At 48.0% G+C, this 15,609-nt stretch overlaps 1 protein-coding gene across 2 annotated transcripts in view; it reads left to right on the top strand.

The window, feature by feature from the left end:
* Positions 1 to 5,783: 5,783 nt before the first annotated feature.
* ITM2C (integral membrane protein 2C) overlaps positions 5,784 to 15,609 on the top strand; it is a 28,018-nt gene continuing 18,192 nt past the window's right edge. Inside the window, exon 1 of one of the 2 annotated variants that reach the window (XM_076340820.1) lies at positions 5,784 to 5,922. In XM_076340820.1, coding sequence (XP_076196935.1) covers positions 5,803 to 5,922 — 120 coding nt within the window. In that variant the 5' untranslated portion in view covers positions 5,784 to 5,802. Of the gene's footprint in view, positions 5,923 to 5,968; positions 6,055 to 15,609 lie in introns of those variants that run through there. The other variant, XM_076340821.1, reaches the window with a different exon arrangement.

The following is a 15,609-nucleotide window of genomic DNA, read 5'->3' as shown; positions in this document are numbered from 1 at the left end:
AATATGCATTGCGCTTCAGAACTGTTATTGCAGGCACGTTTTCTTGGAGCCAGGCACCTGACACCATAGAAACTGGAATCAGTGGTGCTTCACTCCCCACATCTAAGACTGATACTATGCTGTATCTGCACTGAGTAACTTCATGTGATGAGCCTGTTGGTTCAAACAGTGCTTTGGCAGAGCTCATGACAAGGGAATGCTTGCCTGCACCTATCAGAAGATAGTTTTTGCCAGGCCTAATGACTTCATGATGTTAGTCCTTATGGTAAGGGGGGTACCAGCCAGCCTCCCAAACTCCCTTCCCACTCTTTTGGTTTGCAGGTCCCTGGCAGGAAGGAGGGGGCTTTGGTTCAGTTTGTTGCTTCCAGAGAAGATGCATGCCCTGGGCTTTTCCACATCAATTGGCCTCTTTCAACATCAGACAAGCAGAATATTACAAGGTTGGTGCAGTTAGAGCAAAAAGTCCAGTTCTTGAATACAGAACTAGAAATGAGGTGACAGAAGGGAAAGGGAAAGCAAGAGCTCGGATTACATCTTCTCTTGTACTTCGGGGTCCCTTTTTGGGACTTTTTGGGAACTGGGGAAGGATGCAGCTGAACTCTGTGGCTGAGTCCTCCCACCTGCCTTCTCCCGCAACTACTTAAATCTAGTCCCATGCCTTTTATCGTCTTAAACCAGCATCTCCCCTACATTCCCTTTCTCCTGCTTTCGTTCCTAATCTGTGTTTTAACACTTGCATTCATATGTAAAGGTGAGGAATTAGGGCCCTTCCCACTTCCTGGGCTTTCTTGACTTTTAGGCTTGTATCCCATTCTTTTCACTAGTGCTTTCCCACCAACTCGAATTCCCTCCCTGCTGGTCACAGTCTTTCCAGAAGTGATAGAAAGTACTCGGTGCAGAGCTTTCCAAAGTATTTTGATTTGTGGAACCCCTAATGTGTTTCCAGTTAAATTGTGAATACCTCTATAGAAAAACTCCCTCTAAATCATGAAAAGTAATAAACTGTACGACAGTTCTGGTAATTTTGTTGTCTCTGGTATGCTCCCTGGTTATCCTATGACATAAAAATACAGATTGGGTATTTAGGGTGCTGCCTCCAAGCCACCTTTTTCCTTCCCTTTCTCACCATCCCTCCGTACTTTTTCGCACATACCTGTTAGGGGGCTTTGGTGCCACAGCAGACAACCAAATGTTAACAAGCATTCTGGCTCTGGCTTATACCAGTCCTGCCACCAGTGGTTAACTGAACGTAGTGGTTCAGGTCAAATCCATTGTACGTCTGGTCTGTGCATACTTTTTGAAATGTGGGTACTTTTTTTTTAATACTGGCTGAAGGATGCTAAGTGTTAACCTTTTATAGACTAGAGTTTATAAAAGAGAGATAACTGAGATACCTGGAGCTCGCTAGTTTCCAGGAGGGAGACTAATCAGGATAATTCTTACTATTAGGAGAAAATTACTCACTTGTTATTTTTTAAGTACATAATGGTAATAGATTTCGATTTACCCTCCTAGGTGGCCCAGGGCTTCCTGCTGCTGCCTAACCATCAGTTTTGTTTCAAAGAAGAGAAAAGAAGGAGCAAGAGACTCGATCCATGATAGCTGTAGTAAGGATTGACATGTTACCCCAGCTGGTGCGGCATGCACATCCAAGAGTGACAAGAAATTCAGCTCAGTTCAGCTGCAGATGACTGCTGTAACTTTTTCCACGGAAACTACTGGATTGATTCTCTGCCTTTGGCTACAGGTAATTGCTTTGCCTCATGCAATTATGTGGGGTAATTAGAATTAGATTATACAAGGAACAGCAAAAACCATCAGTGCATCCTTCGCATTTGTGGTCTGTTCCTTTAAGAGTGATTATGATTTTTTTTTTTACTTTTTTTAACTTTTTTTTTTAACCCAGCTGATCAGTATGGCATAGGAAGGGAAAATAAAAGTATACTTTCAGCACATTACTGAGTTCTGCTCATTTTTACAGCAAGCTATCTAGTACAAGCCCTTATTGGAACTGCAGTGGAAAAGCAGAATGATTTAAGGACTCTAAAATTCACATTTTCTTCCAGCCTGATACAGTGAGGGACTCTTAATACACCAGGCAGACCTCTGAAATAGATGCAGCTCAGTAAATGACAAACACATTTTGGTTGGCTCAAGATATATTAAGGCAGTTATCTTGTACTATCTCTTTAATATTTTTTTTTTCTACATGAAGTGGTACTTTTTTGAAAGGTGAAAAGTGGGAAGGTAGCGTACAGTTTCTCTAAAAAGGTTTACAAAGTTCCGACCTATCCATTACTTGAGAAGTGCTATCGTGCTGCTATGCTTAATGAAAGACCAGTCAAGTAAATTGTTCCTGGGATTCATCTTAATTATATGCAAGAGATGGAAACTTTGTTATCAAGATTAATAAAAAACATCAGGTGGCTTTAATGAAGTCAGTAAGGTGGCAGTTTTAAACTGAAATCTGCTTGCTTACTAATAGAAAAGACAGTAGATTTGAGCAAGATGTTTTATAAGCAGCGTGTCACTTCTCCACTGCAAGGCAAGAGGCACATTTTTTTAAGCTGCGTTAGCGAGAAACGTTAAGTTCATTGTCAGTGTTTATCCTCTAAGCCTCAGACTGAGGGGCCTATAGCTGGAGGAGATTTCTTACTGAAAAATTCTTTTAGTCTGAAACTCAGCATATGATGACCAGGGTGATTTTTCTTAATGCTTGCAAAGTCATTTATTCAGATATGTAATTGAAATCAGGAGATGCCTTGGAATGACATGGCTGTGATTGATACTAAATTTTGAAGCATTAAATAAGTAAAGACACTTAAAGTTTTAGACCTTTAATGTTGGCCCATTCTATAATCATTTGGATGTTTTCCTACAAATTTTTAAAATACCTGTTTTGGGTTCATCGTTACGCTGAGAATAACTTGCCTTCCTCACCAGTTCTGCAAATTTTTTTTGTGGTACAGTAAAATTAATATGAGTATTCCAGTTGTAGTCACAAATACTGCAAACTGGCAGATTGTTCAAGGCACTTGTGCATATTTCCATTAAAAAAAGAAAAAATAATTTTAAAAAAGCATTTTAAAAGTGCATGTTAACATTAACAGCATCCTGCAGGATTCCTGACCTCATGGGGAGCAGTTTTTGCTCCGCGGGTGCTTTTGGGGACCAGTTCATGTTTTACAGGGTGACGTTGTTTAAGCCGTGCCTGGGCACAAGTTGCAGAACCAGCGGCCAGGGAGGGCTGTGGGATGTCAGGTGGGGCTTCCTGATGGAGAATAACCAGACTGGTCCAAGCAGGCTGCTTCTGAGCTGTGAACAGGGGACTCCCCCAACACACATGCTCTGATGTCAGTCTCGCATATTTGATCAATACTACTTTCCACTTAAAACAGGAAATTAGTTGCTGTACTCCAGAGAAGACCCAGGTTGATTCTGTAGTTGACAGGCCAGCACCTGACTTGCATAGAAAGGGCAGAGCCACTGTCACTGCTGCCTGGTGCTCTGCTGCTGGCTTGGCGTGGTGTGATGCTGTCTTTCAGTCTGTTTGCCTGTGCGAAAATCAATAGACTAGTTCTGTTAGGAGCCCTGATGAACATCAGGAGCCTTATTTCTCTCAGCATCTTTCACAAATGACCTAAATATTAGAAGAGGATCCTTTGCTCTCCCAACTGCAGGCTTGTCCCACAAGTCCTGCAGACTGACTGATTGGGGATGGGGGGTAGAGGCATGTTTGCCACAAATGGAAAAAACAAACTCCAATTTTCTACAACTTCTGCCTTTAAACTAAAGATTTTTGTGTTAAACTTTCTCTGCCATTTATTAGATGTATTGAGAGATTCCATATCACTTTTCCCCAGCTGGCATCCCAGCTTTAGATTTCTTCTCTGTGATGAGAGCTGCCCAGTGGACCATTGGACTGGAGACAAAGGAGGTAACACTGCGTTTGTTGTACAGAGAGCTGCGCGCAAGGAAGAGTGTAGCCAAACAACCTAAAAAAAGGCAGGGCCAAATCTATGCCCAAGAGTGATGAAAGGGGGTAGAAAGCAGGATAACCTGGTGGATTGAGAGGACTGGAGCACAGGGATTTCTGTCCCTCTGCTCATGTTCTGGACACTTCCTTGCTCTAAGGTTACATGTTGTTTAGGGTAAACATTATTAGAGTAGTTAGCAATTGCCTTAGAGCTTTTGTCACGGAAGATCCTGATGGTGTCTCTTGGTTTGCATGTTGAGTGTGAGATCTTTGGATCTGGCTGTAAACACTCCTGATGCCAGAAACTCAGGACCATCTTGTCTCAGTTTGAGCTCCTAAAATTAGGGGCTGTTTTGGAAATGCTGCCTCTTATCTCTGTGTGAGATAAAACTTGCAATCCCAATGTAACTTTTAGCCACACGGCGGGTTGTCGGGAGGACTGAGCAGCTCTAAATATTGAACAATGGCAAGTCAGCACTATGAGCAATTGTTGTTGTGAGTCAACATTGAATCCCTGCCAAAGATGCCTTTTGCAAATAAAATTTAGCACTAATTTATCACCGGGTTAGTTCATAACATGATATAAAGCACTCACTACATAATGAATCCTTCTGGATCGAAAGAAAATGCTCATAACGACTTTATTATAAATAAATACTATGTTTAAGTGGACCAAATCAATGTAACAGTATTGCTGTGTGTCTCCACTGACAGTTTGCTACTTTCTGTACTACCCACGGCTGGCAGAGAGGGTTTTGTTAATGTTTTTTTTTTTTCCATTTTGTTACCTTAACAAAACTGTCAACATGTGTTCTTTACTCCTCACTGTGCAAGTGCTTCAGTGAATCCTGCGTACAGCCAGGTAATGCTCTGCTGTTCCTGCCGTTCAGAGAGCCTTCGTATCTGCAGTGCCTCACAGGCAGCTCTGCTCCCTGCTGCTCCCCAGCCACCCCCCAATGGCACAAGACCAGAATCAGTGGCACAAAAGCAACTGCCTCAAATTCTCTTCTGCATGCTACACTCTGCTTTTGTCAGGAAGGCCTTTTTCTAGATCATTGTCCCCATGATGAAGGTAATCCATCTGTTCTGCTGCCCAGAGCTGATCCTGGGGGAGAGGCCACCTGAATGCTCTCAGTTCCTCCATGGATTCTGCTCTCAGGCCTTGAAATGAATGGCAGCTGGGTTTTTCCCCAGCTTTCCCCGGCGTAACCTCTGCTCTCTGTGTGCATCTGCTCCAGGCTGATGCATCTTCGGGCTTGGTGGGTTGTTTTAGTTTTGTTTTATTTTATTTTGTTTTTTTTTTTTTTGTCCATTTCCTGACCTGATTTCAGCGGTGCCACTTGGAGTACTGAAAATTTAGCACCGCAAAGAGCCAGGGCTTCCTGGGGCTGCTGCTGCACCCTCTGTATCCTCAAACCTGTGGAAGGGCTCGAGAGCAGCAGCCGGAAGCTGTTGAAGCAAGAGCTGATGGTGGCTGGTGGTGGGGAGCAAACAGCTTTCGGCTGAGACTGGGAAGCAGCCGTGGGTGCTGTTGGCAGGCAGATCCCTAGGGACGGGTTTATCGCCCGAGCCTCGGACGGTGCATTCGGACCCCCCGGGCACCCCCGAAGCCCGCTGGTGCCCCGGGCGCAGCCCTGGTGGTTGCAAACCCCCGTTTGCCTTCACAGCCCTCGGCGGGGGCTTGGGGGACACCCCCATCCCCGGTCCCACCGGCGGCGGGCGGGGGAAGCGGAGCGCCCCGGGGGTCTGCTGGGGGCGGTGGCGGTGGCGGCCCCTCCCCGGGGCGGTGCGGGCGGCGGCGGCGCAGGCGGCGGCGGCGCGGGGCCATGGTGAAGATCGGCGTCCAGCAGCCGCCGGCAGCGCTCAAGCCGGAGAAGAAGGAAAAGGCGAAGGCGGCGGCGGGGGGCGATGGGGCGGGGGGCGCCGTGCTGCTGCCCCCGGGCGCCGTGAGTGCGGGGCGGGGGCGGGCAGGCGCCGGGGCCGGGCGACCCGGCCCCCGCGGATGCTGCTGGTGGTAGCCCTCTTTGCGCCGGGTTTTTTCCCTTTTCTGCTAAGTTAGAGCTGATCGGAGCTGAAAGGTGCGTGTGTGGGGCCGGGTGTCTGCTCAGAGCTCGCTCCTGTTTGGAGAGGTGCCCTGGGAAAGATAAAAGCGTCTGGTTTTGTGGATGTTAGCTCGCATCCTAGAGGGTGCATAGGCATCTGAAGTTTGGAGAAGTAGGGAGAGGATGGGGCAGGGTAGTTGCGCCATTATGGGGAGCGGCGCCCATGGACGCTGAAGTAAATGGCCAGCGCAGACAAGTGGTATCAGAACTCATCCTTTTGGTCTAGGTGGTTTTGCATGGAGGAATGTAATTTGGGATTGATCATTCATGGGTGGATTTCAAATGCTAACATCTCCGAAGTCTTAGGGTTGGCATGGAGAAGAGGCGAGAAGAACAAAACAGCTGGTGCCTGGAGCAACATGAGAAGCAAGGGGATAAGAGCACGCGCAGCTCTCTAGATGCTTTGCAGTTTTCAAGATGGGGGTTGACATACTGAAGGTGAATTGCTTTGCTGGCTTCAGGTGATGGGTATCAGAGGGGAACGAGCGCTTATGCCTATGGAGGTTGGGATCCTGCCAGGCACAAGGTGAATGAAGGTGTTGGGTCATCCCTGGCAGATGCAGAGCATGGCTGGGGCCTTGGGGTAGAGTTATGTCGAGTCCCATCCAGACTGTGTGAGTCGTGGGCAGGCACTGGCAGGCAGTGCTGGGTGGCGTGGCTGGTGCCCCTTTCAAGGAGGAGAAGATGAAATGGGCACTGTGGTGTTTGGCTAAGAGTTGAGTGTATCTGAAGTCCATTGTGCTAGAGAGCCCCCAGCTTGCAAGCTCTTCTGCGAGGGTAGACCCGCTGGGGTAAATATGGCACTGTGTAGTGGGAGGGTGTTGTTCAGAGAGGTGGGCCTAACCCACAGCATCAAGTCTGCCTTGTTACAGTGCTTCTGTATCAGAGCAGGAGACTTAAATGGCATTTCTGTATTTCTCGTAAATGTCTCAGACTGTGCGTGCAGGTTGATCATTTATCGAACCCTATTATCTCCCTGACTCAAAAAACTATGGGGGAGCTGTGGTTTTGCTCCGTTCCTGCAGCAGCGCAGAGCGTCCCTCCTCATGTGCCTTACCGAGCGAGTGGGAATTACCTGCCCTGGAGAGTTGCTCTGCAGTAGGGGCTTCAGGAGATTGCTCAGTTCTGCAGAGAGTTCAGGGAGTTGCTTATATCATAATGATCTCTCACATCACACACGGATGTGCTTGCCGCTCTCAGCTGTGCTGTCAGTGTCTGAATGTGCTCAGTCTGTCATGATTGCATCTATTAATCTAATGCCTAGGAGCCGTATCGAAACCTGTAATGGGGCAATGTAGCCAACTGTGATCTCTTGGTAATTTCCAGACTTAATCTTTCCTAATTATGAGCAAAAGAAGGTGGTAGGTTTTTTCCCACCTTTGATGTCCAACCCTGAAAGTTGACTATCACACTGGACTTCCAGCTTATGCTGCCAAAAAACCAGCTTTCCGCAGCTGGGAAGTCAGTCGTTCTGCCGATCCTGCACAAGCTTGGGCAGGATCTGGCTCCTTCTCACGTGCACTATGAGAAAAGGAGTTTAAACAACAATAAAATAAAAAATAAAAGTAACAGAAGCTTATTTCCATCATTAGTGCTGCCAGATCCCAGCAATCAGAATTATTCCGGCTCAGATGAATGAAATTGGCTTAGGTAGCAAATAGTAAATTTTGGGTTCTTTACGTTGCCTTGGGCCTTTCTTTGACTCCCGGGGGGCACTATGTTGTTCTTTTAAGCCCACATGAGCTACAAAGGAACATAAAAATGTGAATGTAGAACAAAGACTCTTCAACAGTCTCTTAATTCCAGCAGACGGGCATGTAAGAAAACCAGCATAAGACCTGTGACAGAAGGGCAGGAGCAGGTTGCGGTGAGTCAGTGCAGCATGAGGGTGTCCAGGGAGCAGCACACCCACTGACAAGAAGGTTGCCTTTTCCTGATGCTATTTTTCAGGGTATCTATGACACTGGATTCTTTGGTAATGGTCTTTTTGTTGTAGTTTGTACTTAGCTGGACTGAGGGCGTGTGCTGCTTTGTAAAACACCCAGTTTGTGGGGTTGGTCTTTCTGTAGCCAGGCTTTCTTGCCATGCTCTCTCTCCTGCTGCCAATAATTCGTGTCTGTGTGTGTCTTGCTCTAGCTGCCTTGCAGCAAAATGGCATTGGTGACATGCAAACAAGATGCTCTGCATTCCTTTCCTCTTTGATCTCACAACTTTAATCCCAGTGATAGGAACCAGAGCTGGGAAATGATTCAGCGGCAGCTTCCGCCGCTTGTGAATTTTGGCAGGTGTTCTGTGAATGCAAAGATGTGGCAGGCAGGAAGATGTCTGTGATGCTAATGTGTCCCGAAAAGTAGTAGGGGAGGAGTCCTGACAGCAAGCTCGCATGTGCTGAGCCTTGTTTCTCCCCTGTGCAGCTCAGTTTGAATTGGAAAGAATATGTAGTTTGAACTCTGTCAGAAAAATCCACGTAATTTTGAGGCAATTGCAACATTTTAAGGGCTTATAAAAGAAACAATCTGCTTGTCATTAGTAGGAGCTGGGAGGATGTAGCAGCCTCAAGCAGAAGGCAGTTTGAGGTTATGCAGTCAGTAAAATAATTTGTATTTGTTGGAAAATATTTTCTCAGGCACAAAATAGTGTTCAGTGAGTTTTAATTGAACTCCAGATTTGCAGACTGAAATGGAAATAAATACATACACTGTGTCTTTAACTGCTCTGGGAAATATGCTCCTTGCATTTGCGATGGATGTTGAAATCCACAGGAACTGAGTAAAACTGATGGCTGGAGCTCTCCAGTCAAAATTTGGTTTGGGTTTTTTTTTGGTTGATTCCTTGTAAACACCTCTAATACTAGCAGCTAGTTATTCTGCAGAGTGCAAGGCCCAGAGGAGAAGGGGTTTCATTAAAATCTTTTGCCTCACATGGGGTAAATGATAAGAACTGGAGGGAAGAGGCGCCTCTCATTCCTCTTGCTCTGTACGTAGCAGAGACTGGCTGCTCAGCTGCCGTGGCCAAGGGCTCTGCCAAATGCTCCTCCTGGCTGGCCCGGGGTGAATCGTGCCTTACAGCAAATGCTGCAGCGCAGATGGGGTGTCCGTGGGGACCGAGACAGTTCGCAGACTATGGGGAGACATCTGTGTGCGTCAGGGGATGCTTTCACAGAAGCCTTTGGGGAGAGGAAGCAGAAAGCAAAACCTGTTGTCCTGCATCTGGGAAAGGGTGTGCTGAGACAGCGCATGCGATCGTGTTCGTCTTTGGCTTGTCAGAAGGATGAACATCAAGGGAAGGATGGTGTCTGCTCAGGCTGTGGCTACTAGGTCTGGCTGGTGGGAGAGAAGGGCGTTACGGACGAAGCAGGAGGATTGGGAGAGCGCTCTCCATACTTGCAGGCGCTGGCAAGCCTGCTGAAAACACCTTGGTAGCGGGCCAGAGGCCCAGGGGCTGCGAGGGGCTTTCCAGGGTGCACGCAATCCTGTGGGTGCTACTGATGTTTTGTTCTTGGTTGGTTGCAGTAATACCAGGCTTTGGTTTCGTGCCTTTCCTCTCATCCACATTCCCCAGGACTCGACAAGACTCTTCCTTTTGGTGGGCTTTGGATCACACCTTGGTCATCTGAAAACGCTTCCCACAAGGAGCTGCTTGCTGCCCGGTGCTGGATCCGTCCAACCCTTCTGTCTCTCTGTGTGGTCTCTTTGTAGGCTGCACCTCAGCACAACCGTTCGGAGAGGTGCCACAGCCTCCTGGCTGCAGGGCTGCCGCTCCCCGGGCGGCTGACGGCTGAGCTGCCCTAGCCTTCTCCTTGCTGCCAGCGTGGGGCAGCCAGTGGCAGCTCCCACACCAAGCATGGTTGCCCCATGCCCCATTTGTACAGAAATAGCAGGGGAAAGCCCTGAAACCCTTGGGGAGTGTGTTCCCTGAGGGGGCGGCTGCCTCTCTGGTGCCTGGGAAGCTCTCTTTCCCGTGACTGCCACTGCGAAACTCTCCAGTGAGGAGCAGGTCCACCGCAGATGTGGAGCTCTTAGCAGACAGATAGTGTCTCACTGCTGGGGCTGTTGCTGTGCCCCCTGTTCCCCTGCCTTTTCTTGCGCTCAGGCAGGGACAGTGAGCTGTGACTGCTTTGCATCTGCCTGAGCGAGCCTGGGAGGACATGTGCTTCACGGGAGGTGGCAGCAGATCGGAGCAGGACAGGCAGCAATGCCGCTTCTGGCCTTCCTGGAGGTACCGGTGTGCCATGAGCTGTGATGCTCCAGAGCTGGGCGCCAGCACATGGGGCAGGTGGAGGAGCAGCAGCTCTTGCTGGCCATGCAGGTATCTCTGCCAGCCCTGTAAAGCGGGCTCACACCAGCTTGGTGGTAGCTGCTGTGCCAGTGCAATGCTGGGTTTTGTGAGCAACCGCCTTGCAGGATGCTGTGAGGTGGAAGACAGATGGTGAGGGAAGGGGATGTAAGGAAAAGTCTTTTAAACAGGCTTTTTCACAAAGCAAGCTGTAAATCCGGAGAGAGGGAGAAAAACTAGCTGGCAGTGATGTGGATTGATTATGCTCATTGACATGTTTGTGTGCTCAAGTCCAGGCTTTGATGCTCCTGAGCTGTGGGTATTTCACCATGTTGAAGTCTTGATTTAGGGATCTAAACACAGCAGATACTAATTTGAAGAAGCTGCCTCCTGTAACAGAAGGTTATTCCTGGCCTTTGCCCAACCCTGCCGTATCAACGTGGGCTGAAGTGATGATTTCTTTTTGTGTCCTGTATGGAGTCATCAGCTTAAAAAGAAGCGTTGTCGCTGGTTCTCAGTTCTCTGTGGTTTGGGGATGCCTTGGAAGCGGAAGAAAAGGGCTGAATTGGAAAATCGTCTCCAGACCCTTACAGAATCCGCTCTAGTGAAATGCTAGACTTGAATATCTTACTGGACTCTGGACATGAATATTTGATATTCCAGCTGAGCATGACAAAGGATCTGACTAAAATTGGCCAGGGGGATTAAGAGAGTGGATAACTATTTCTAGCAGAAATGTTATAAATGCGACTGAATTTGGAAACGCGGAGCTCTTTCACCAAAGAGATGTAGGCTGAAGAGCTGGAGACAGAGAAACTTGAAATGTCCGTCTAGAGGCGTGCATTCTCCCAAAGCTGGAGGAGAGCTGAAGCCAATGCAGCTTTGCACGTAGGTGCTCTTTATATGGAAAGAACCTGTTGTGCTTGCCCGCTTTGGGCGCAGCAAGTTCTTTGGCAAAACACAGAAAATCAAGAAATATCTTTAAAAAGAAGCAGTTTTAAAGGGAACAAGTGAACCAAACGTAAGCAAGAGGCAGAAGCTTTGCTGCACATGCTGCTTATATTAATACTGCAGTGCTATAGGTCCTGTCCTACGGACAGGAGCCCTCCTTGCTCTGCTGTAAGAAGCCCTGTGCTGTGCAGTGATAAGCAGAACACTAGTTTTCACCCTGTTGTTGCACTTGCTGCTCACATGGCTGTTCGGGGAGAGGTGGCCTGGCAGGTGGGCTGTATGGCTGCTCAGAGGAGGGGAGCTCCCACGCAACAGACCATTGCTTCCAGGTCTGGAGAGATGAAGCATCTAGGGAGGATGAGTTGTCCTTGTGCGCAGTTTTGCAATTCCTGCTTTTGCGCTACCAAATCTTTGCTCATTAATGGTTTACAGGAGATGGGAAAGGCATTTTCACTTCTGGATGGGTATTTTCTTCCCAGGTGATGTGTGGGGTTTGGGGTTTTTTTAATGCCAGTGTTACCATTTGAGAGAGGACAGTGTGAGGGGTTTTGGTTTCTTTAATCCATCCCTCTGCACTTGCTTTGCAGAGTTGTCTTCCTTGCTGCCATGCCCTACCATTGAAGTCAGTTTGAACAATAAAGCTGAGAAGGGTAAATTTGCCTCCTCTCTCTTGCTGTTGTTAAACCAGACACCGTTTCTTTGTGGTGAATTTTTGAGTGTAGGACTGACTGTCAGGGTTTTCCTGCACTGCTGCTGGGAGAAGAGATAACTGCTGTCAAGTGTTTCTGAAAGGGAGCAGTGACTTCATTTTATGGTGTGACACTGTGTAAGTCCTGATTTTCAGGGAAGAGGCATATGTTGTAACCTGAAATCTGGTTCCTTGTTAAGATGCTTCAGCTCGAACTCCAGGAAACACTGGACCCTGACCCCTCTGCTCAGAGCAAACAGTACAGGTTTACAGCTCCCTCTCGTCTGCAGAGCCAGCAGAAGGCAGTACCTTGGCTGTTCCAGCTCATAAGCGTCTTGGGCATGGCTGTGTCCTCCTTTCTATCAACCTTTTGGGAATCAGTCACCTCTAGTGGAAGAGTGAGGTGGGACAGCAATGGCTTAACTGGCCACAGCCAGATCAGCAGTGCTTGACTTGCCCTTGGCGACATCCAAAATGGCTAATTTGCTCTTGACCATCTCCACCTTCTTGACTGTAGAAGCTCAGAGGTGGGTGCTGTAGTTTTAGATTGTACATTTGTTTGGACCCCAAAACTATCTGGACATGGAGCTCCCTGGGGGGAAGCAGTGGTTAGAGCCCAGCCTCGGTGTTCAAGTGAGTCCTCTATCCCACTGTTGCTCTGCTCTGGTGCTTCATCAGGATCCAAAGCCATCACTTGACAGTGAACAACTTCAGGTGAAATCGTGTGAAACCTTTTGATGTGTGTGGAGGTCTTTTCCCTGTCATGTTTTCTGCTTTCAAATGTGTTGAGACAGCACCCGATCCTTCATACCTCTTGCAAAATCAATCACTAGCTCTCTTGGCTTGCGCCCAGGACTCCCTGGGCCTCCTGCACAGGTTGGTAGGTGGTTTTGTTTTATATTGGAGCAATTGTACAATTTTAGTCTGGAAAAAGGTGAGTGTGTGATTGTCAGAAGGGAAGTCTGTCCAGCTCCTTCCTGAGCGCGTGGTCCCACTGTCCTGCCACGGGACAGCTCGTCACTTTGGTGGGCAGTCAGGCTTGTGGCTTGCTTCTTCCCAAGCCGCACGTGAAGGCGGAAGCAAGCAGGCTGTTTTTGTGGGCAACTGGTAGCAGCTTCTCTTCACTTCACCTGGGCAGAGAAGGAAGACACAACACTGAAAACAAGCTGAAAGCTGTTGGCATTTCCTTGCATCAGTTTCTCAATGTTCTTGAATATTTTTGGTGTTGGTCAAAGGTCTTTTAAGGAGTCAGGTGTCTGCCCACCTGCATATGTCTTTACCTTTGAATCAAGTCTCCCTCTTTAACTTTGCTAGCCCCTCAATGCAAGAGCTTCCCCTATTCCCAGAGCAGCCGCTCTGCTTCACTCTTGCTTGAGCTGCCTTTTGTCTTTAATTGCTCCAGATAGGTTTTGAGACCCAATGCCAAAGCTTAACCTTCGTTCTTCTCGGGAAAATTCCCATTCTTTTAATGCCACCTCCTACTTCAGGGTTGCAAAAAACCACCTGGCCTTCACGTGGCTGTGCTTGCTCCTTCCCTCTCCCAGGTGAGGTTTGTGCAGATGCTCCAGAGCCTTTTACTGTGGTGGTGGAGCTGCCCCGGGGCAGGGACTGATTCTCCCTGTCGTCACAGCGAGTGGCTGCAGCTCCTGTTGATTTCTGGAAATCAGGCTGTGTTTATCAGACTCTGTATTTTGGCAGTCAGGCTATTAAACACTCAGGTTGGGATGTTTTTTGCCTCATTATCACAGCTGTTTATTTTCTCTCTGCCTGCCTGTCTGTTCAGTGTGATGCTCGGGGCTCTAGCTATGTGCCTGGTAAGAATAGCCTTATTTTTACAAGGGGCTTTGTTGGCTCTGCTAATGCTCTGAATGGTTTTACTCCTGGGAAAGAGGAGAGGGAGGCTGGAAAAACTCCAGCGGGAAGTTGTTGTGCCTCTGCCAAAAAATAAAATAAAAAAAAATGGAAATGAATTCCTCACCCCTGTGCAAAAGGGGAGGAGAAACAGCACCTTAGTTCCAGAAAGGGATGGAAAAAGGAGAAAAGAGGGGGACTGACATCTCTTGTTGACGGGGGAGAAGGAAAATATGATCACTGAGCACTTAGGAGCTCCCACGTGCTAGGCTGCATTTTTAACATCCTGCTGTCTTTGTCATATAGCAACAAAGCTGGGGGTTTTAATTAGCCAGTGGTTGTTTTTGATATTCTGATTTCCAGTGCTGTGAAGTGACTCCTGAGGCAGGTGGCTTTGTTGCTAGTCGTGTCATTTAAGGGTGTGATTAGATTAATTTATTGCAACCTTTTTGCCTTCGGCTGTGATAGTCTTTTAATTACAGGCCCCTCTCCTTTTTTTTTTTTTGGCCTCTAGGCATCTTTGAGTCCAAAAGCCATCAGTTGTGTTCTCCATGGAAATGCTGCTGCATGCCCTGCACAAGCGCTGCTCAAGTGCTGCACGCAGGGAGTTCAGTTGCCTTGGAAACTGTGTGCCATATATGTGTGTGTGTGTATACATATATCCATGAATACACACATTATTTTCTTTTCTGACCTAATGCTCTTCAGCCTGGAAGGACTCTCCTTCCATGTAATGGGCTCATTCAGGGGCCTCTCATTGCTAGTGCTGAGCACTGACCCCTGTGACTCTCCACCAGGGCGATAGCCCAGGCACTGTTCCCCACTTGGAGTCACCTGGTGTTTCTCCTCATTTCACTCCCTCTCCTCTCTCCAAGCGAAACTGCTCTTAAGGACAGGACTTTTTTTTGTTCATCTGGCAGAGGAGTGTTTTTTAGAGTGTGGGAGATGCTTTGGTGGATGCAAGGATGAACCGCCTTTGCTGCGGTGGTTTATCTCTCTCCATTCCTCTCCCCCTTCTTGTCTTCCTTCATCTGCCTTTTCCCTGCACGTAGTCTCTCACTTTCCTTTCTCCAGAGCTCTAGCTTGGTAATCACTCCAGTCCCAAACCCTGGCTGGCCACCCCTGCTCGCTCTGGCCATCCCTGGGGGACTATTCACTACCAAGCTCCCCTGGGTCTGAATGCTTAAATACAGGAGTAGTTGTCTCTGGGAGGCAGGTCTGGATCTCCTTGCCCTACAATTTATCCCACAAATTCTCCGGTGCTTTTTATCATACAGAGCAGTGGCACTAAGTACCAGCAGTGCCCAGCACCTGCATATAGTAGGGATGCTGTTTGTGGGGTGAATGGACGAGAGGGCTTTGCTTCGCATGCAGGAAGAGCAGGCTGCATCTGTGCGGATGTGGGGGTTGCTCTTGTGAGAGGTGACACTCAAATCCAAGCCCAGCACATCAGAGGAGAGGTCAGTCCATACCAGCTTACACCCACTGCGGCACACTACAGTTTGCCAGCAGTCAGCTGTGGGGTTTTCCATCTGAAGTCAATGGAGGTGTTGCTATCACAGGTCCTTATATTTTGTAAAGCAGTAACTGATTTTGACTGTGAATATGGGACTTGATGTGCTGGAGGTAGAGACCTTGAACTGATATTTTCTTTTCCCGTAGTCCATATTGGCCTTTGGTTACCAGAAATGAGTAAACGGTGAGATCAGTTAGATTTTTCTGATGTGGGTTTCTCAGGTTTTGAGCCTGCTTCCTTTGAGGAAGCC

This window comes from Aptenodytes patagonicus, chromosome 6 (genome assembly GCF_965638725.1).
Source record: "Aptenodytes patagonicus chromosome 6, bAptPat1.pri.cur, whole genome shotgun sequence".
In the NCBI taxonomy this organism is placed as follows: Eukaryota; Metazoa; Chordata; class Aves; order Sphenisciformes; family Spheniscidae; genus Aptenodytes; species Aptenodytes patagonicus.
This window is presented reverse-complemented; position numbering and strand designations above follow the sequence as displayed.